The sequence below is a fragment of the Taudactylus pleione genome, unplaced genomic scaffold (assembly GCF_031769625.1).
Source record: "Taudactylus pleione unplaced genomic scaffold, aTauple2 ptg000041l, whole genome shotgun sequence".
Taxonomy (NCBI): domain Eukaryota; kingdom Metazoa; phylum Chordata; class Amphibia; order Anura; family Myobatrachidae; genus Taudactylus; species Taudactylus pleione.
This window is the reverse complement of record NW_028284443.1, coordinates 32,369,551-32,391,596: the sequence shown is the minus strand read 5'-3', so window position 1 is coordinate 32,391,596 and position 22,046 is coordinate 32,369,551. Positions and strand designations below refer to the sequence as shown.

The 22,046-nt window shown below is 48.2% G+C and overlaps 1 protein-coding gene across 2 annotated transcripts in view; it reads right to left on the bottom strand.

Annotated features, from left to right (window-relative positions):
* ANO6 (anoctamin 6) overlaps positions 1 to 21,194 on the bottom strand; it is a 116,119-nt gene extending 94,925 nt beyond the window's left edge. The window contains exon 1 of one of the 2 annotated variants that reach the window (XM_088458059.1): positions 21,150 to 21,194. In XM_088458059.1, coding sequence (XP_088314185.1) covers positions 21,150 to 21,177 — 28 coding nt within the window. In that variant the 5' untranslated portion in view covers positions 21,178 to 21,194. Of the gene's footprint in view, positions 1 to 19,408; positions 19,772 to 21,149 lie in introns of those variants that run through there. The other variant, XM_088458052.1, reaches the window with a different exon arrangement.
* Positions 21,195 to 22,046: the final 852 nt, after the last annotated feature.

The following is a 22,046-nucleotide window of genomic DNA, read 5'->3' as shown; positions in this document are numbered from 1 at the left end:
GATATCCAGACCACCAATAGGTAAAACATTGTATTTTTATTTCCAGTCTCCCAATTCCACTCAAAACTAAAGCTGAGCATCCACTATACAATTATCCGTCAGATCTCTGTCCAATCTGGCTGGTTGGAATGAAAACCTGGCAATGTATGGGAGCAAATGACAATCGTTCATATGGTTTTAAACACTGAACAAGGACAAAAAAAAAAAATTGTTCAAATTGGTTAAATTTGTGTGTTTTAACCAATTTGTCTGAACGACCATTTTTGGCTATTTTCCAGGGTTTGTGAGCAAATGGATGATTGTCGTTTGTGAGCAAATGGATGATTGCCATTTGCTCCTATACATTACCAGGTTTTCATTCCAACCAGCCAGATTGGACAGATAATTGTATAGTGGAGGCTCAGCTTTAGTTGTTAGCCTTTAAAATCAGCTTTATTTAATATGGAGCTAATAATGGCTCCAAGAGAGAACTACACATTCTGTAGAGCCCTGAAGCAAGTTGTCATGTTGACTATTGGCTAATAATAGCTGCATTTCTTTGACAGGCATTCCTCTCCATATACTTGCATGACCAAGTACCTCTCAAGAGTGTTTTCCAGTGAAATACAAAAAGATATACATACAGAATGGGTTATGCCAGCTTCCAGCTCTTCACTCTGAGTTGTAGCAGGGACATATATAAAATACTCTAGTTACATGCACATTTACTACATATTAAACTGTTTTGTTTTTTTCCCAGATGTATAAACATGTTAAACAGAGAGGCACGACTGGTTGGTCTGTAGTCCTCCCAGGGGAGATACAAAGAGCTAACTAGACATGCAACTTTGTTATTGCAATAAAGTTGTCTCTAAACTAGGGATGTGCAGGCTCGGATAGGTTCGAGTTTGCACGTGGAGTTCGGATTTTTCCCTCCAAAAAAACGGAACTCAGAACGAGGCAAAACGTCATCTTACATGGACGAACATCATCATTCCTGGACAAAAGACCAGGAATGATGATGTTCGTCCATGTAAGATGACGTTTTGCCTCGTTCTGAGTTCCGTTTTTTTGGAGGGAAAAATCCGAACTCCACGTGCAAACTCGAACCTATCCGAGCCTGCACATCCCTACTCTAAACAGCACAAGTAATATATATGGTTGTATTCCCTGGAGTGAGCCACATGTCACAAGTCAATTACATTGTTTATATAAAACTATATTATTAGGAAAATACATGGGAAAGTCGCACAGTAAAAAATTTTGGCAGCATTTAAAAAATTATATTATTTTCTACCTAGAATGGGATTGAAATGCTGGCGGCAGTTTATCCCTACAGCGGCAAGTAAGTAAACTAACCTGTCCCCCCCCCTCCCCCTTACCCTACCTTAGGGGTGCCTAACCTCCCCCCCTAGTGTCTAACCCTAACCTCCCCCCAGGGGTGCCTAAACCTAACCCCCGTCCCCGCAGCCTAAACCTAACCCTTCTGGGGGGTACCTAACCCTAACCTCCCCCCGGTGGTGCCTAACCCTAACCTCCCCTTCCCCTAGCTTAACCCTAACCCTCCCGGGGGGGGGGTTTCTTAACCCTAAGTTCCCCCGGGGTGCCCTAAACCTAACCCTCCCCCCACGGCTAAGAGGACGGGCGACCCGGACTTACCTCATTCGGGCCCACATCGTCCTGGATTCCGTTGTCGGGATTATGATAGAATTCTCCCGTCGGGATTGTGACCGGCGGCAACTACATACCTTTCTACTTATACTATTAATTGTATTTGGTTACTAGCAAGCTGCATTACATTTGTAAGAAGTTCATTTAATAAATAGTCAAAATAAATAAACATGCAAATGTTTACATTAATGAGAGACAATGTATCCTTATGCTGGGTACACACTGGACAATATGATCATTCGTACAGCTGACGAATGATATAAATTCCTGGACGTCAGCCAGTGTGTACACACAATATATCTGTGATCCATGTCGTTCACAGATATATTGCATCAGCCCTGCAGCATGGCAGATGCGATATATCTGAAAGATATATCGTACACATCTGCATGTGTGTTCAGGCGACCGACCCACCAATATGCTGGCCGCAGGAACCTGCAACAATGACGACATCACAACTGGTTCCTGCAGCCAGACATATCGGTCAGCCGCATACTAACCAAATCAATCCATCGGCCAGGTGAGTAATAGAGATTAGAGATGCGCGGGTTCGGTTTTACTCAGATGTGTTTGGATCTCAAAAACGGCATTTTATTATCACATGTTTTGGACAGCCAATAAAATAAATCAGAACTAGCGATAATTTTGGCAAAAAGAACAGAGTAAAACCGAACCCGCACATCTCTACATTAGAGGCACTTCAACAACTCTGGACAAGTTAAATTAAAATGTATAAAAATTATTGGGATTGAACATGTACGACATGTTTGTTACTACAAAATTTTCAAACTCAGGAGAAGTAAATATTAAGCAGAGAATCAATAGTAATTGATAAAGAAAGCACTTACAAGTAATCATGCTTTCTAAATTCTGGCATGAACACGATTTACTGTAGTAGTTAAAAAGCCCACCTCACCTTAAAGTGAATGCACTTTCTACAAAGTGCCCTAACATGTGAAAATAAATCGAAAAAATATGAGATATGGTAAGAACTTACCCTTGTTATCTCTATTTCTACGAAGTCCATAGGGTTCCACAGGATACCTTGGGGAATAGGTGTGACGTCAGTCGCAGGGCACCATAGAGTTAAGCTTTCAGCCTCCCAGGATGGACTGGGTCCCCCTCCTATACCCCGCCCCCGAGCCAAGGCACCTCAGTTTAGTTACCAAGCCATAGGCCGGAGGAGAAGGAAGAGAGAGAACAAAGATCTGGACACATACAAGAATCCGGAAAACCGGTGACCAGAGCAAAGCCCATCTGCAGCACAGGTGCGACAGGGCGGGAGTCCTGTGGAACCCTATGGACTTCGTAGAAATAGAGATAACAAGGGTAAGTTCTTACCATATCTCATATTTTCTACTTCAGGGTCCATAGGGTATCCACAGGATACCTTGGGGATGTCCCAAAGCAGTATCCTTTAAGGGTGGGGACGCTCCTGTGCTGAAAGGAGAATCCGCCGCCCGAAGGAAGCATCCTGAGAGGCGAAGGTGTCAAACCTGTAATACCTCACGAAGGTATGGACAGAGGACCACGTAGCAGCCTTGCAGATCTGGACTGCAGAGGCACCACGTCCAGCTGCCCACGAAGGACCCACAGACCTAGTGGAATGAGCCTTCACAGAAGGAGGAACCGGCAGGCCTTCATGAAGATAAGCTTCAGAAATAGCCATACGGATCCAGGCTGCCAAAGTTTGCTTTGAAGCAGGCCAACCCTTTTTACGGAAGCCATAGAGGACAAACAAAGCGTCCGACTTCCTAAACGAAGAAGTGCGGTCAACATAAGTCCTTAAGGCCCGCACAACATCCAAAGAGGCCTCACCCACGGAAAGACCCGGTGAGTTAAAGGCCGGAACAACGATTTCCTCGTTAACATGAAACTGGGAAACAACTTTGGGAAGAAACTCGGGCCGAGTGCGGAGCACTGCCCTGTTCCCATGAAAAACCAAGAAAGGGGGTCTACAAGAAAGAGCCCCTAACTCAGAAACACGTCTGGCCGAAGCAATAGCCAGAAGGAAAACACAGTCTTAGCTGTTAGCCATTTAAGATCCACTGAGCCCAGTGGTTCAAACGGCGGTCCCTGGAGAGCCCTCAGGACCACAGCCAAATCCCAAGGCGCCACAGGTGGAACAAAGGGCGGCTGAAAGCGGACAACACCTTGCATAAAGGTGCGCACATCCGGGATTGTAGCAATCCTACGGTGAAACCAGTCAGACAGGGCCGAAACCTGTACCTTCAAAGAAGCAAGGCGAAGCCCATGATCTAGTCCCGCTTGCAGGAAGGCGAGAATCCGAGACAGACGAAACTCCCGCGGTGCATAACCTCTCGGTCGACACCATTGGAAGAACGTATGCCACACGCGATGGTATATCCTCGCGGAAGACTGTTTCCGAGCTCGCAACATGGTACGCACCACAGAGCTGGAAAACCCACGAGACCTCGGCATGGCTGTCTCAACAGCCACGCCGTCAAAGACAGCCGAGTCAGGTCCGGGTGACGACAAGGACCCTGAGACAAGAGGTCCGGTCGTAGCGGCAACCGCAGAGGACTGTCCACGGACAGACCCTGAAGGTCTGAGAACCAGTGCCGTCTGGGCCACACGGGAGCTATCAACAGGAGCGTCCCTCCTTCCTGTTTGAATTTCCGGATTACCCGTGGAAGAAGGGAGACCGGAGGGAACAGATATGCGAAGCGGAACGTCCACCGGACGGACAGAGCATCCACCAGAGACGCCCCTTCGTCTCTTGTGCGAGACCCGTACACCGGCAACTTGTTGTTGTGCCGGGACGCCATGAGGTCGATCTCTGGAAGACCCCATCTGTCCACCAGTAGTTGAAAAACGTCCGGGTGCAGGGACCATTCCCCCGGATGAACGTCCTGGCGACTTAGAAAGTCCGCCTCCCAATTGAGCACTCCCGGGATGAAGACCGCTGATATGGCCGGAAGATTGCGCTCCGCCCAAACCAGGATTCGAGACACCTCTACGAGAGCCGCCCAGCTTTGGGTTCCTCCTTGCCTGTTTATGTAGGCCACGGTGGTAGCGTTGTCCGACTGGACCTGTACCGGGTGACCCTGGAGAAACCGATGTGCCTGCTGGAGAGCATTGAAGACCGCACGGAGTTCCAAGATATTGATTGGAAGCTCCGCTTCTGTCGGAGTCCACCTGCCCTGGAACAGATGTGGACCCGAAACTGCTCCAAAGCCCCGAAGACTGGCGTCCGTTGTCAACAGGACCCAATTTGGAATCCAGAACGGACGTCCCTCGCTGAGGTGGGTCGTCTGTAACCACCAAGCAAGGGACAGGCGAACCTCCGGGGTGAACACAATCGTCTGGGACTTCAGAGACTGAGGCAGCCCGTTCCACTTTGACAGGATCAGGTGCTGCAGAGGTCTGGAGTGAAACTGGGCATATTCCACCATGTCGAACACCGACACCATGGAGCCCAGTAACCTCATCGCCGAGTGTAGAGACACCTGGCGGCTGTGCAGACAACTGCGCACCCTTGACTGTAAAGCAGAGATCTTGTCCTCCGTCACTAAGATCTTTTGCTGTCCCGAGTCCAATAAGGCTCCAAGATGCAGAATCCTCCAAGACGGGATTAGAGTGGACTTCTGCCAGTTGATTAACCAGCCGTGCCGTTGCAGCAGGGCAATGGTCAGGTCTAAGTGGCGTAACAGGAGCTCTGGAGATCCCGCCACCAATAACAGGTCGTCCAAGTATGGCAACATGCGGACTCCCTGCAGCCGCAGAGAAGCCGCCATGACCGCCATCACCTTGGTGAAAACACGTGGTGCTGTCGCCAGGCCAAAAGGTAACGCCCGAAACTGGAAGTGGTCGCTGCGGATTGCAAACCTGAGGAACTGTTGATGGCACAAAAGAATAGGGACATGCAGGTAAGCGTCCTGTATGTCCAATGACACCATGTAGTCCCCCGGTTCCAGCGCCAGAATGATGGACCGTAGGGTCTCCATCCGAAACTTCGGTACCCGCAAAGACTTGTTGAGTGCTTTGAGGTTGAGAATCGGACGATACGACCCATTGGGTTTCTGTACCAAAAAAAGATTTGAATAGAAACCCTGGCCCCTCTGGGAGAATGGAACAGGCACTATAACTCCAGCCTGGAGCATAGTGTGCAATACCTTCCACAGCTCCGTAGCCTTGTTCCGGTCTGATGGTAGACCCGTGGTGAAGAATCAAGCCGGGGGTCTGTGCCGGAAGGAGAGGGCGTACCGGTGGGAGACCACCTCCAGGAACCCAAGTGTCTGTCGTAGTGACCGACCAACACTGGGCGAACTGCAGCAGGCGGCCTCCCACCCTGGGATCCCCCAAAGGGAGGCCCGGACCGTCAGGCCGCAGGCTTGTCATCTGGCTTGGGGGCCGGATGTCTGGTACTCCATGCCTGCTTCCGGGGCTTGACCGATTTCCTAGGGCCAGCCTGACGAGGAAACGACTGTGGTTTGGGCCTGCCCTGGGCCCTAGATGACCGAAAGGACGATGGTCCAGAACCAGAAGGAGCAGCGGCCGACGGGAGACAAGCCGATTTGGCTGCCGCCAGCGTGGCCACAATCTTATCCAGATCCGGACCGAAGAGAACTTCTCCGGTAAACGGCAAGGATTCCAGACCCTTCTTGGAATCTGCGTCCGCCTTCCAGGATCGCAGCCACAAAGTGCGACGAGCAGCTACCGCTGCTGAAGAAATTCTAGACACCAGAGTACTAATGTCTAGAACCGCCTCGTTGATGTAAGTGGCCGAATCACGGAGATTGCCAATCAACTCCGCCTGTTCGTCCGGACAGTCGGAATCAAAAGAAGCCTCTAATGAATCCGACCAGCGCTCCATCGCTCTGGCAACCCAGCAAATGGCCATAGCCGGCCGTGCTGCCCCCCCCCGCTAGGGAATAAGCGGACTTCAGGCAGATTTCCACCTTGCGGTCCGTAGCATCCTTAAGGGAGGACATGGATGGCATCGGCAATGTGGCACTACGGACAAGACGGGTCACGTGAGAATCCACCTGTGGAGGGGATTCCCACTTAGCAAAATAATTATCCGCGAACGGATAAGCCACCGCCAGGCGTCTCTGCGGCTGGTATCTTTTGCCAGGCTGTTTCCACGCCTCCTCTAAATGGTCCACCAACTGACCCGAAAGAGGAAAGACTGTGGCATCGCCCTTCACATCTTTGAAAAAGGCATATTTAGACTTAGCCGCTGGGGGAACTTCGTCCTCAATCACCAAGGCTGTGCGGACCGCCCGAATAAGTCCAGGAATATATACTTTGGACTTAGCATCAGCGTCCTTAGTATGGAGAGGTTCCTGATCGTAAGGATCCAGAATCTCCCCATCATCAGACGTCCCTTCGTCATCCTCATAAGGAGCGGACAGAGACGCCACCGGCCGTTTATGAGGCCGCATCACAGACTCCCCTTGCAATACATCCGACAAGTGCTGTACAGAACTCGTCAGGGAGTTAACCCACGCTGGCTCCTGAGAAACCGGGAGCGGGGAAATAGGGAGACTGTGGGGTACCACCAATTGTCGTGGGAAACCCTGCATGGGTGACGACACCACAGACAGCTGGGACAAACCCATCGGAGTAAACGCGGGCTGCGGAGCTAACTGGCCCACTAAAGCGGTTAGCGCCTGAGCGAAACAAGCCCAGGGCGGCTCCTGTACCGGTGCTGTAACCGTAAGAGGCCGCGCCATGGACAAACACTGCCGGCAAAGGCCCTCCGCGCTACCCTCCCCATCCGCTAACGGTACTTTACACGTGGTACACTGTAGCCGGAGGGGAAAATCACTTTCAGACATGATGGCACCACGTATGTGACCCCTCTCACCCAATTATATATTAAATAGGCGAGAGTCCACCCTGCAGCACCGCACCGCAAGGGCTTAGCAGAAAGGACAGGGACAGTAATAAAGCTGACAGTTTAGAGAAGAAAAGTTACAGGCAGCGCTAGCACAGTCACATACAATGCAAAGAAAATCAATTCCTGCACTAACAGCGCTGATCACTCAACTACACAGACACAGGGCCTGGTAGGACACAGCGCTGCATACAAAGACCTGACCACAGCGGAGGAGAGGTATGCGGGGGGACCCAGACCACGATGCTTCCGTCCAGTGCTTCCAGCAGCGTTCACCATGCGTTGGAGAAGATGGCCGCCGAGGAGCAGAGAGGAGGCTGGCCTGGGGGAGGAGCGCTGACACAGGGCCAGTCAGCACAGTGCAGAGAGGGCTGTGTGCAGCGGGGGAGGCGCCGGCTGTGAGACAGGGAAGGCGCGCTCCCCTGGCATGCATTTAACCCCCGAGACGCCGCAGCGCTACCGCTCTGCTGCGGTCCGCTGTCCCAGGGTGTAGTGGAAGCGCAGGTTGGTCGCCTGGCTCCACGCTGCAGCCAGTCCCCAGGGAGCCCCCTGCCTGGGGACTTAGGACCATGTGATCAGCGGGGACCCACCGCGGGACCCCGCTGCTTACCTCTGTCCCCCTTGAATCCGGCCATGGTCCGGAACATCTGGGGTCACTGCTAGCTGTGACCCCAGATGCCCACCAGCATCCCCGGATCAGTACCGGTGTTCTGGTACCGGCGGGGTGTAGGGAAGACAGCATGGACGTCAGGACTGACTGCCCATGCTGTTCATCCAGATGTGCAGCTACAGCTGCATGAAGAAAAAGCTTCAGGGGCTCTTCTAGCCCCCACTCCAACAGGTGCACCCGACTCCGGCCGGGCACCAAACTAAACTGAGGTGCTTTGGCTCGGGGGCGGGGTATAGGAGGGGGACCCAGTGCATCCTGGGAGGCTGAAAGCTTAACTCTTTGGTGCCCTGCGACTGACGTCACACCTATACCCCAAGGTATCCTGTGGATACCCTATGGACCCTGAAGTAGAAAAATAAAAGCAGTCCCCTAGCAAAACATATTTGCGTGTGCTGTGAGCGAGTGACCTGACCAATTCCCTAGGTTACAGCTCCCCTGCCTCATGTGCACGTGTGTGAAGGGAGACACCTGGGAGCAAGCATAACACAGTATGTGGCCTGACGGGAAGCTGAGCATTTATATACAGAGTGTACTAAAGTATTTTGCCCATTTTGTGGCATAGAGGACTGCAGGTTTATCTATCTGCATGCATATTGCACTATGCAAGTAGGTTTTCACAAAAGGAACACGTTTTCTGTACAAGAATATAGTCAAAAAATAAAAACAATGTAATACATGTATTATAAAAAATAACAGGTGAACACTGTAAAGTCTTAATGAAGACTTGTTAGAAAAAGACAGGTTGGGAGATATTAGGCTAGAAAGGGGTAAAGGTAGGCATACACTACCAGATTTTGACCAAAGATGCCAACAACTACACCGATTCAGACCGGCAAAAACAATCCCAAAAAGTCCAATATACATCATACACACTACCCAGTAATTGTTTTGTTCAAAGGATCCTTTTGATTCCAAATAGACTTGCCACTATAGTGTCTCAGTACACAGACAGACATCGGCCGAGGCCCGTACACACTGCACTTTCTGAATGATACCAAAACGACGGGAACGACATAGCGTGTGCAGCATATGCTATATTGTGAGCCGATCCGATGGGTTTCTCGGGCCCTGGTGCTGTGTACATACTACACAATTATCCAGAGCCGTAAGTAGACTTTTTGGTGCCCTGTGCCAGAGAGCACTGGTCCTGCTCCCTATATACTGTGCCCCCAGCCACAGGCATGGTTTGTAAACAAGCCTAACGGCAAGAGACGGAGAAGTGGAAAAGGAAGTACAGTGTACACAAGAGACACTCAACATACAAAGAGGGAATCAGTGAAACAAAAAGGCTAAAGAACAGATACCAACTGAGGCCAGGTACGTCAGGGTGGGTGCCCTGTGGACCTCGAAGAAAGAGTTAACTGAGGTATGTTATACCATAACTCTAAATTTTCTTCTTCAGGGTCCACAGGATCTACCTTGGGGACGTCCTAAAGCAGTTCCCTTAAGGGTGGGAATGCTCCTGCGCAGAGAGGAGAATCTGCCGCCCAAAGGAAGCATCCTGGGAGGCAAAAGTATCAAAAATACATAGAATTTTATAAAAGTATAGACGAAAGACCAAGTGGCTGCCTTGCACAGCTGTTCAGCCGAGTCGCCATGTCAAACCGCCCATGATGGTCCCACAGTCAGAGTGGAATGTGCAGTCACCTTGTTAGGGGCAGGGAGACTAGCCTATGTATAGACCTGAGCAATAGTCGTACGCAGACAGCAAGCCAAAGCTTGTTTGTTTGCTGGCCAGCCTCGTTTGCTAAAACCATATAACACAAAGAGAGAATCTGATTTCTTGATAGAGTTGGTACGATCCACGTAAATACGAAGGGCTCAAACCACATCCAGGGAAGCTTCACCTGTAGACAGGTCTGAAGACTGAAAGGCCGGGACTACAATTTCCTCTTTTATATGGAAACGGAAACGACCTTTGGGAGGTAGACCGCCTTAGTAGCACTATTTTGATGGAAAAAAAAATCAAATATGGAGGAGAGCGACATTACAGTGCTGCCAAGTCTGAAACTCTGCGAGCTGAAGAAATAGCGAGTAGAAAAAGCGTCTTTGCTGTTAGCCATCACAAGTCCAACCTATCCAAGGGTTCAAAGGGAGGCGATTGCAATGCCCTGAGAACCAAAGATAAATCCCACGTTGCCACCGGTGGGAGAAATGGAGGTTGCAGCCGAAGAACCCCCTGTAAGAATGTTCTGATATCCGGCAAAGGGGCAATCTTGTGCTGGAACCAAACTGTCAAAGCAGAAACTTGGACTCTCAAGGTAGCCAGGCGAAGACCTAAGTCTAATCCAGCCTGAAGAAAAGAAAGTACTCTTAATACCTTGAAAATCTTAGGGTCATATTTTGTGAGAACACCAAAGAAAAAACGAATGCCAAATTCTGTGACAGATGCGGGCGGAAGCAGGCTTCCTTACCCCCGGCATTGTCTGAATCACAGAAGCAGAGAAACCCCTGGCCCTTAAGACAGAAGACTCAAGAGCCATGCTGTCAAAGCCAGCCGAGGTAAATCCTGGTATAGGCAGGGACCCTGCACTAGCATATTCAACCACAGAGGCAGTGAAAGTGGACTGTCTATGGATAGACATGTCAGATCGGAGAACCAATGTCTCCTGGGCCATTCAGGAGCTATTAGTATCATCCTGCCGCCCTCCTGCTTGAACTTTCTGAGAACTCTTGGAAGGAGAGAAATTGGAGGTTACAGGTATGGCAATCTGAAGTTTCATCTCACCACCAGAGCGTCCACGAAGGCGGCTGAGGGGTACCTTGCTCTGGACCCGTACCTGGTGGACCTTGTGGTTGTGACGCCATTAGGTCTACATCCGGTAATCCCCGCTTGTCCACCAGGAGTTGAAAGACGTCCGGATGAAGAGCCCATTCTCCAGCGTGTAGGTTTTGGCGACTTAGAAAGTCTGCTTCCCAGTTGAGCACACCTGGGATGAATATTGCAAAGATTGCTGGAAGATGGTCTTCTGCCCACAGCAAAATTTCTGCCACTTCCTTCATGGTTGTCGGACTTGGTGTGCCTCCGTGATGGTTGATATAGGTCACTGCTGTAGTGTTGTCAGACTGAACCTGGACAGGCCAGCCCTGTAGGAGGTCCTGCGACAGTATGAGTGCTTTGTGCCATGAAAGGTGACATGTCACCGCTCCCCATCCTCGCAGACTTGCATCCGTGGTGAGAAGTATCCAATCTGGTACCCATAACGGACGACCATTGTTCAAATGAGTCGTCTCCAACCACCAGGCAAGGGAGGTCCGGACCTCTGGTGAGATGCGAATCATCTGCGACTTTATCCGATGATCTGACCATCCCAATGATCCAGGATCCAATGCTGCAGGGACCTGGAGTGGAACTGGGCATAAGCCACCATGTCAAATGTAGCTACCATGAAACCCAGCACCTGCAGTGCCAAGTGAACTGACACTGTTAACTTGCAGAGTAGACTCCGCACACGAGATTGTAATGCCACAATCTTGTCCTCTGAGAAAATAATTTTCGGTCCCAAGGAGTCCAGCAGTGCCCCCAAGTGCACCATCTGCGGAGTTGAAGAGAGCGAAGACTTTACCAATTGATTACCCAGCCGTGCTCTTGTAAGCAGACAATGGTCATCTGTAGATGACACTGTAACATCTCCTGAGATTTTGCCAATATCAGGAGGTCATCTAGATATGGCAGTATCCTGACTCCTTGTCGTCTGAGATGACCCGTCATGACTGCCATTATCTTGGTAAATACCCAAAGGGCTGTAGCTAGACTGAAGGAGAGAGCCTGAAATTGGTAATTTGGCTGATCTGCCACCAATCTGAGAAAGCCTTGGTGGCATCTTGCAAATCGGGGCATGCAGATATGCATCTTGTATGTCCAAGGAGACCATGAAGTCTCCAGGCTCCATCGCCAGCATAATTGACCGCAGGGTTTCCATACGGAACTTGGGCACCTTGATGAATCCATTGAGAGACTTCAGAATAGGGTGGTGTGACCCATTGGGCTTTTGAATCAAAAGTAATTTGAATAACCCCTTCCCAGTTGAGTCACAGGAACGGAACTTAACTCCCAAACTCAGGAGGGCCCAAATAGACTCCCTGTAGGCCAAAGCCCTGACCGGGTCTGCAGGAAGGGTTGTACCCACAAAACTATGAGGAGGATACCTCAGGAACGTGATGGCATAACTATGAGACCAGCTCTCGCACTCAGGCATCTGTAGTAGTCTGATGCCAGGCCTGGGTGAACTGTAGAAGTCGGCCTCCAACCCTGAGAACCCCCAGGGGGAGGTCCGCCCCATCAGACAGTAGGCTTACCATCTGGCTTGGAAGCAGGGAGCTTGGTTGAACAAGATTTCTTGGGCTGCGGTTTCCTGTAGGAATGACTGTCTGGAGGAGCACTGTTTTTGTCTTTTGTGGATGAAAGGACCAAGATGACGACTGTCTCCTAGGAGTAGTCGTAGATGGCAACTCAGCCTACTTCGGTGTTGACAATTATGTCATCCAGCTCTGGTCCAAACAGTACCTTCCCCTTAAAAGGCAAAGATTCTAGAGCCTTTTTGGACCCTGCATCCGCCTTCCAGGTCTTTAGCCAAAGGGATCTTCGAGCTGCAACAGAGTTTGCCGAGACCCTAGGAGCCAGGATACCAGCATCAATAACCGCTTCCCCAATATACACAGCTGCTTCTCACATTTGACTGAGAAGAGACTGCTGCTCTCTGGTTGCATCCTCCAGAGATTTTGTCCAATCTTCCATAGCCTTGGCTACCCAGGCTACAGCCGTAGCTGGTCTGGTAATAACTCCAGATAATGAAGACACTGATTTCAAATAAATGTCAAGTTTTCTATCTGTAACCTCTTTCAAAGTGGATGCTGCAGGAATGGGTAACTTAGCACTCCTGATCAATCTTGTCACATGGGCATCTATCGTTGGAGCAACTTCCCATTTGTTACACTCTCCTGGTGCAAATGGGTATCGAGAGGTTATATTCCTTGTAACATGGAAATGCTTACTAGGCGTACTCCATGCTTCAGACAGGAGATTCGTCAGTTGCCCAGACTGAGGGAAATAATCCTGTCATTCTCTGATGTCTAAAGATTGGCTCCTTAGATGTCAGTGAAACCTCCTCTTCCTCCATACTGAGGACAGATCTACCCGCTCTTACTAGAGAGGGAACATCCGCAAGGGAGTGATGGTCTTCCTCCTCTGAGACAGACCCAGAGCTCTGCGTATCAGAGTCTGATGAGGAGGCAGAGTCAGACTCCTGAGGCAACAAGTGACGAGCATCTCTTTTATGCCGTTGCTTCACTCCCACTGGTCTGCCTGCAGGGAGGCTGTAGACGGTGGCATACTGTGACTAGAGTGAACAGTTGAATTACCCCAATAGGGATTCATGGGAGGCATAGAAGGACACCAATGCTGTGAACACCCCATAGCATGTGGCACTGCGGCTTTGTCCACTAGGTGCGACAAAATCCGAGACCAAGCGGCCATCCATCCAGGTGGCTATAGTGCTGGTGCAGGTGTACCGGATACACTAGGTAGCCGTTTACAACAGAGACTACACAATTCATCCTGGTTCACATCCTGCTCATACAAGCCTGCAGCAGAGGACTTACAGGATCTTAGCACTGAACATGACAAATGTATAAATGGTATAAGGTATACAGTATAAATGCAATGTGACCTTTTTAATGAAAAATCTCACACACCTTTCCAGAGGGATGAGGAGAAACACAGTGATACATATAAAACTGAAAGATTGGAAACTAAAAGGCAGAATACAGCAGCTAGCATTACAGTCACATACAATGCATAAATACGCACAATTGCTAAAGCAGTATGGACTCAATCAACTAAACAGCTCCGGAGGTGTAAGGGAGAGGTATTTAGAGAGACAGACCAAACGTCTGAGACGAAACACTTTCAGCAGTACACACACACAAACGCTAACTGCAAGCGTCTCCTTACACAAGGTGGTCAGATATAGTAAATCAGACGCGGGAATCCATCCCGGAAGTTTGCATCTGGCGGGGAGGAGCGACCTGGGGAACGCCAATCTCCCCTAGGCTGCGGTTTTGACGGCTGGGTACGCTGCCCGCCCTCACAGCAGTAAGACGTTGACTAGTGCGCCCATAGTGCGTCTTACCACCCGTCCCCGGTGACAGACGATATGGCCCCGGCCACCTTAATGAAGACATGTTACACGAGACCTTCACCCGCAACCGCCTCCGTTGCGTCACTACACCGGAGGCCCGGACTGCCGCGCACGATTCCCCAAGAGGACTAGCTTACCTGACATCTCCGTGATCCAACTGCAGTCTAGACCACAGCGAAAGCCGCTAGCTAAGCCATGCTGGGCCTGCCGAGAACCTCAGGGCGTATAGTGGAATTGGTGTTTTGGCGTCGGCGGAGGCAGACGGAGTCGCAGTACAGCGTCATTACCGGCAGCTGGTACCGCTAAACTCTAAAGTTGAAAAACTAAGGTAAATCATAACAGTAAAAATCTTAGGACTGCCTAGGCAGTCCCGCTGCATAACAGGTGCGACTGGCTTGCCGTGCACCAAACAAAAAAACTGAATGCCTGTGGCTGAGGTCGGGGTATATAGGGAGAAGGACCAGTGCAAGGCTGGGAGCCTCAAAGCTTGAGCTGTTTGTTGCATTGGATCGCTCCAACTTCATACCCCAAGGTAGATCCTGTGGACCCTATGGACCCTGAACAAATTAGGTACTAACCAGTCAGCTTCATTTTCCAGGCTGTGTTTTAAAAATGATAGGAGCTGATTGGTTGGCGATTTACTTGTTACAATTATATCACTCTCACAGCTTTGATTCATAGGCCCCTTAGCATGCAGCAATATCAAACACAAGTGCCTTGATTACATGTGAAGGAATTCATGAAAATGCACAATGTTTACAACTGAAGTAAGGTATGCAATTAGGACCCATGCTTGTAATACACATACCAACTCTTTAATGTAGTAATGTAATCTATTACTGTATATCACATCATTATGATTACATAATGTTCTAGCAGTACCTTGTCCTATAACGAACTGAAATGTAAAATGATGGCCAGATTAAGCTGCCCCAGCTGAGCACAAGGACTGAGACATAAAGTAACAGGTCTCCTAAGGCCTAGATCAAACAGGTGAGCTGGTCGCACTGTCTCCCTCATTTTACCATTATATTTTCCAGCCTGCGACACAAGCTTTTTTTTTTTTTTTTTTGAATTGCTTTTTAGTGTTGGGATATTCAGTTCCACAATGCACTATTTAATCACCCTCAGATGATTAATCTCATCTACAGAGTTCAGTAGGATAAGCGACTAATTGCTCAATCAGTAGATTTTAGGCAATACAGGGCAGAAAATACTCACTAAAATAGAGTATACAGGGATATGAGATTAATACACTATCACATAATATCGCATTGTGTTTTCTCAAGTATTAATCTCAAAAATTTTAATCAGAGACCAAAAATCACGCATTTTCTAATTTTTCATAACCATTAAAAACAAGAGACGCCTGTATACATAGTAATGCAAGCCAGATGTTAAATGGAAGGAGAACTGAAAACATCCAGCCTTCATCTCTCTGGGAAGCACATTCTGACCTTTATGATGATATTTTGCAAGCTCCGCCGTCACTGATTTTATCATGTTACAGGAAGTGTATGAGGCTTCATGACCTGAACAATTCAATGCTGCTGTACACCACTACTCACAGACATGACTGAACAACAACTGGCTTACTGAATCACACACATTGTTCTTTAGATCTTAGCAAAAAAACTTCTAGAGCACAATCCTAGGTTTCAGTGTAACGGAATCTTGATAAAGATTCTAGCTCTTCTCTTATTATTACCAAGGTGGAGTCAAGCCCACTGGAATTCCACACCGTTGAATAATATTCAGTTAAATATAGCTATATATATATTTAAATCAAATTACTCTGCCATGGGCTATTCATTTATTACTGAATCTATAAACAAACACAATCTTTTGCAACAAAAAACTATTGGGGTCAATTTATGCGGTACATACTGACACCAAAAGCACAGTCTTAAAATGTGTCCATAAAAAAGTTGCGTATATCTTGCAGTGTTCTTCCCATGATTTATTTATTGGGTGATCCGCCCGGAAAAATTATCTTGCCCCCTGGCACTTTTACGTTGTGACTGGTCCAGACTTGAGTTACTCACCGAACCCAGTCACTCGGCACCCGCACGGCACGGCTGCGGGAGTAACCAGGCTCATTGTGGGAAGACAGGAGCAGGGATTAGAGGAGAGGGAAGGTGTGGCTGACAGGTCTGACCAGCTAATATCGGTGCAAGGAGTCTGTAGGCTCCATTCTAGGGATTGATGAGGGCGGGACATAGCGCTGGTGCCAGAGAGCAGGCAACGTGCGGGGAGCGTATACTGAGGCCTCACAGAGATTCCGACCCAGTTGGCCAGGGAGCTGGCCGGCCTGAGGTGGGATCTGGGGGCTGGCTGTCCATCTGTGCACCAGACCTGGGGGCTGTCTGTCTCACCTGTATGCCCACAGCCAGACACTGCCAAACATGGGACCATACTGTGTGGGCATAGTGTACAATAAGGGGCCATACTGTGTGGGCATAGTGTGCAATAAGGGGGCATACTGTCTACATAATGGGCAATAAAGGGGCCATACTGTGTGGGCATAATGTGAATTGGTACTATTGTGTGGCCACAGCCCCTCCATGTGAAGCTACGCCTCTTTTTGCACTAAGGCCCCCACCCGGCTGCTAGTTGATGCCACCAGTCTGGTAATATTTTCTGGGGAGAACACTTGCAATATGCGGATTCCAAATTAAACACATACAGCAAAGTTCCCAAACGCGGACCTCAAGGCTCCCCAACAGTTCAGGTACTAATTACGCCACCTGTGCTTAACCTTGGATATCTCTAAAATCTGAACTGTTGGGGATCCTTGAGGACCGCGTTTGGGAACCTCTGGCATACAGTATCATCCAAGCGAAGAGAAGTTAAAAGCATTAGAACATATGCTTTAAGTGTCTTCATGCTGTGGAATGCTTAGGACAAAAGGCCTGATTTAGACCCGCTCGCTAGTTGCCGCCGCTCGCTCCCAGCATCTGGAAATTCAGCTAAGTGACGTCAAGGCAGGTGATCGCACGGCAAGCCATAAGCACGCCCACTATGTCTGAGCGAGCGATCACCTTTTGTTTGTAGACGCCCACCAGCCTGTGGTATGTCATCTCCAGGAAGTAATTACAACCATCGGGATCCATTGAATCTGACTGCAGCGCTTGCGGATGTCTGTACCCTACCACAAGCACTGCGAGCAGTTCAGTGTAAAAATCGACCAGGTCACGTGACCTATGATGCTGCCTGTTAATTATGCACGCCCCAGAAATGGCGTGAAAACACTCTGGCACGCCTGCGTTCGCAACTCCACTCCCCCATTACTAATGGCCTGCCCGTTACCACCCACAAACGGCCTCTCCTGTCACTCATTCCACAGGGCTGTGTTTGCTGGGCGAGTGAGAAATGTGCTATCGCTCGTACTAGTTTGCGCATGCGTACTGCGAACTACACGGATGTGCACATTAGTGAACATAGTCTGCGAGTGGCTGCTTGTTAGCGACCACCTCTGAATGAGCACCATCATCAACCCGACGATAATAAGAGAGGTTTTAGTTTGACCACTACTATCTAATATAGAGTGGCTTTACATAGGAATATATTTAGGGGTAGATTTAGACATGTAGTGATGTTGCCTATAGCAACCAATAATTTAAAAGGTTTACAACATGGAACTATCATGCAATTGTTTGCATATTTACTGTTGATCTTTTATAAATATTAAGTTAAGTTATCCATATAATAATGTGCTATGTGGTCTGTCCTGAGACTGACATACGCAGTGGGAGCTACAACTATCGGAATAGAGGATGGAACAGACCATAGCGGATGACACAGGATTAGTAACAGCAGTCCAATGGGTCCAAAATTTACTTGGAACAAATAAGTAGAGATAGCAATAATGTAATATAAACAATATATTATGGGTCCTGTTTACCAATAATTCTGATAAAAGGCTGATCCTTCTCATTCTCGCTGTGATTTGAGACTAGAAGAAAAAGAAAATACCCAATTGTTCCAGTAAGACTTTGGGGTGAATACAATTAGCCGTAAGGTTTACCCCGCGTCTAATTAGCCACGGCGGGAGATTCAGTCAGTAGGGTTTACTCCCGCGATAAACTACAGAGGTAGACTTTTCCTTGCAGCTTCAGATAACGTGAGGAAAAGTCAGCGAGAAAGGCACACGCAGGGGGCTAACACGCGGGGAAAACACATTGATTCCGCAGTTCGCGCTGAATCGGTAGGTTAGTGCACATTGACTCCTGGTTTACAGAGTGGGAAAATGCTATTTAATTGAACAGCATTGAATTCCCCCTATGACTTTCACCGCTAATAACAATATAAAAAAAGTACAATCTTCGGGTCATTACCAGAAGTGTTATTGTGCATGCTCAACCTTACATTACGTATACGCACTGAGACCCAGAGGAATCTAAATCACATTCTGTTTGCGCTTCCAATAATTGGCGTTAGCTGAAACATGTTTTCGGTGCTTAATATATAGAACATTCACATTATCCCCACACATTATATTGGGACAGTGGTGTGCACTGATTCTGCCATTAAGGCAGGATATAGCGGCTAGTGCATACCAAAGGCTTGATAAATAGCATTTTACTTAATTATATTCTGCTTCTCCAAGATTAATTGGGCAGACGGGTTTCATAAATAGGCCCTTACATTTCTACGGGGCATTTGGTCAGAATTAAACAAGAAAACCATTATCAGGAGCTAGTTATACAAAAGTCTCAAGACAAACCTGGGACTGTCTCTGAAAGTTAGTGACAGGTTACACTTCTGAGCAGGGGAATTTACTAGGTTCATAGAAAGTCCAAAAAGCAGTTTGGTCTGTCATACTGAATACACATGAGAACCCCATGAGTTCCAAAAAGAGAAGTCATTTCTAGCTCAAACCAAGTCTACTGAAAATGAAACTACCCCAAAACAGGCGTGAGCCTGACAGCGAGTGATCTGCATCACCCCCACTAGCAGCATATGAGAACTGCAGAGAAGATAAAAAAAAGTGAGCACAACTGCAAGAAAGTAACTAATAACCAGCACAGAAATATCTACACAACTCTGAGAGGAAGTTATACATAACATATGTAGAGAACACACCTATCATCTCCCCATCCTCTGACATCTCATCCAGCTCCAGCGCTGTTTCATCGCTGACAAAGGCCATCGTGTTAGCAGTAAGTTACTCTGTGTAGGAGCTCCGGGTAGCGGCTGTGCAGGGAGGGAGAGAGCGGGACCTGAACACTCCGATGCAAAGACCGATGACAAGTTGCAGGGTGTTGTCCCTCTATTTGCCGGGTATGGGAGGCTCAGCTTCTCTCTCTGGACGTATTATGAATCTGGGGAAGTCCCAACCCAACTGAGGCAGAAAGTATGAGCCCGGTCCGTGCAGAGCCTAGCGAGGCGGGCACATTGTTGTGGGGTAAGTAGCAGAGCAGTGCAGCGCACAGGGTCTGATGTGGGATGGAGGAGGGGCTGTGTGTGTGCTATGGGAGAGGATAATGAGACACACATATTGTACTGCACACACAAACATTACTTTACATTCCACAGGCTGCAGCTCCCCTCTCCCTGAAGACTTGATTAGTATTGCAAGTGAGTCTTCAGAAGATTAAACAGGCAAAGCAAGGAACGTGGCCCTGTATATGCGCACCTTTGGGAGTGTTGCAGGGAATGGAAGGGGAATACTAGTCACTGTTGTTTCTAATTATGTTATTCTTCTTCAGTTTTGTCTCTAGAGCACTTAAGTGATGTGCAAAAATACAAATTATTAATGGTCCCTAGTATTAAACCCATTGTGATGTGGATAATTTTAAAATAAAGGTACTTATGTACTTATAGACTCATTGCAGAGAGAACCCAATGAATGTTTTAAATTGTACTTGTGTACTTTACATACACATGTACCGAAAGTTGTCCCACCTAAAGAAATTGTCCCCTCGCAGGCTTGCTGTGCTCACCACGCTTCGGGCTCGGTGGCTCGCTACAAGGTTCTATTCTCCCACTCTATGCCCATTTGGATGGTATGGAATGACACTGGACACTGGCTGATGACGTCAGGGTCCTCTCCGTGAAGGGGATTTAGACATTACCATGATTGATAATAATAATGAGGGCAGGGCCGCCATCAGGGGGGGACTGCAGGGACTGGAGTCCTGGGCCCGGACACTCGGGGGGCGCGCCCGGCTCCAGCTACGTACTGCCCGCCCACTACTAACCCCCTGGCTGAAGGTGGCAGTGACAGGCCCGGCTGCGTCCAGCTCACACTGCTATCCCCCCGGCCCTCCCCTCCGCCATCGTCGCACATTAGACTGAGTAGTGAGTAAGTGACTTGTGTGAGTCACTTCTCAGCTACCCTCCCGCTCTGCCTCCTACCTTACTGCATGACGCGCGTGACGTCATGAAGGACAGAGGAGCTGCGGCGGGTGGTGTTAAGGAGTCTGAAGAGCTGTCCGGAGCATGAAGTGACAGAGGAAGGATGGAGCGAGGTAAGGTACTGGCTAGACTATGGGTCTCCCGCTGCCTGTCTTAACTAAAACATGCAATATATATATATATATATATACATACACATACACATACATACACATATATTTTAAGGATTCTGGATTTGAACCTCTATACACTCCTGCCTATACCTTCAAATATCCTTCCTATAAACCTCTAAGGATGACTCTATTTTGCGTACGCAGTCATACAGTAAATAAAGACTCCAGACCTTGAACCAGTTTTTCCAAAGCACAAAGTATTATTCAAGTATAAGTACAGTCAGTTACACGCTATGATCTAAGTACAATTTATCGCAAAGAAATTATACAGACCCAAGTACAGTTATACATACGCAAGCGCTCTGGACCAGATCCCGGCATCAGCAAGATAACCTCCGTCAATCAGCAAGAAGACTAGCAACCCAGGCTCAGAGCACACATATTTATACCCCGCCAGAAATAGACAACACAATAGAGGAGTTTGTTGCTGATCCCATTGGTTCCCAGTGCGGGTGCATTTGTTACAGGGCATTTAACAGGTTGATTCAAATGGACACAGAACAGCCTCTAACAGTTTGTTGCCTCCTCTATTTCCCCTGCATGCACAAAAATTAATTTTGGTTCTTTATGTCTTTACGGTCCATAAGTTGCGAACGCATGTTCCGATCTTCACACCGTTGATACCGGAAAGCTGTGGATAAAGTGCGGATCAGTATAATATCATACACGGCTTACTTATCATGTATTAAACCTTAGATACCAAAATAGTCCTTATTTCACAGCATTTGTAATAAATGAATAAAACTTGGATCTTTTACTTTATAGGTATGGAACCTTTTGTGTGCATTATGTAAGTATTAGGGATATGGGAAAAGATGCTAGTTAGGTTTATCTGATTTGGGGCAGATGTGCACGCATGCAGCTAATAAACAGCGTTCGCATACAGGATATTGTGCATTCGCTACTGAGCGTCATGTTAGCAGCGCAACTGTGCGTAATGTGCGGTGTTTATGCATGAGATTCTATCTATGATGGACTTAACATATATATATATATATATATATATATATAGCTGATTCCGTCTCAGTCACTAATCCAGCTTCGAAAAAAAAAAAAAATATATATATATATATATATATATATATATAGTGTGTATGAGTAAAGAAGCAGGGGAAAGGTGGTTGTGTAGGGGGGAGGATGCGTGGAGGGGTTTGCGCAGGATGACGGGGGGGCCCGGCCCTGCTTATTTC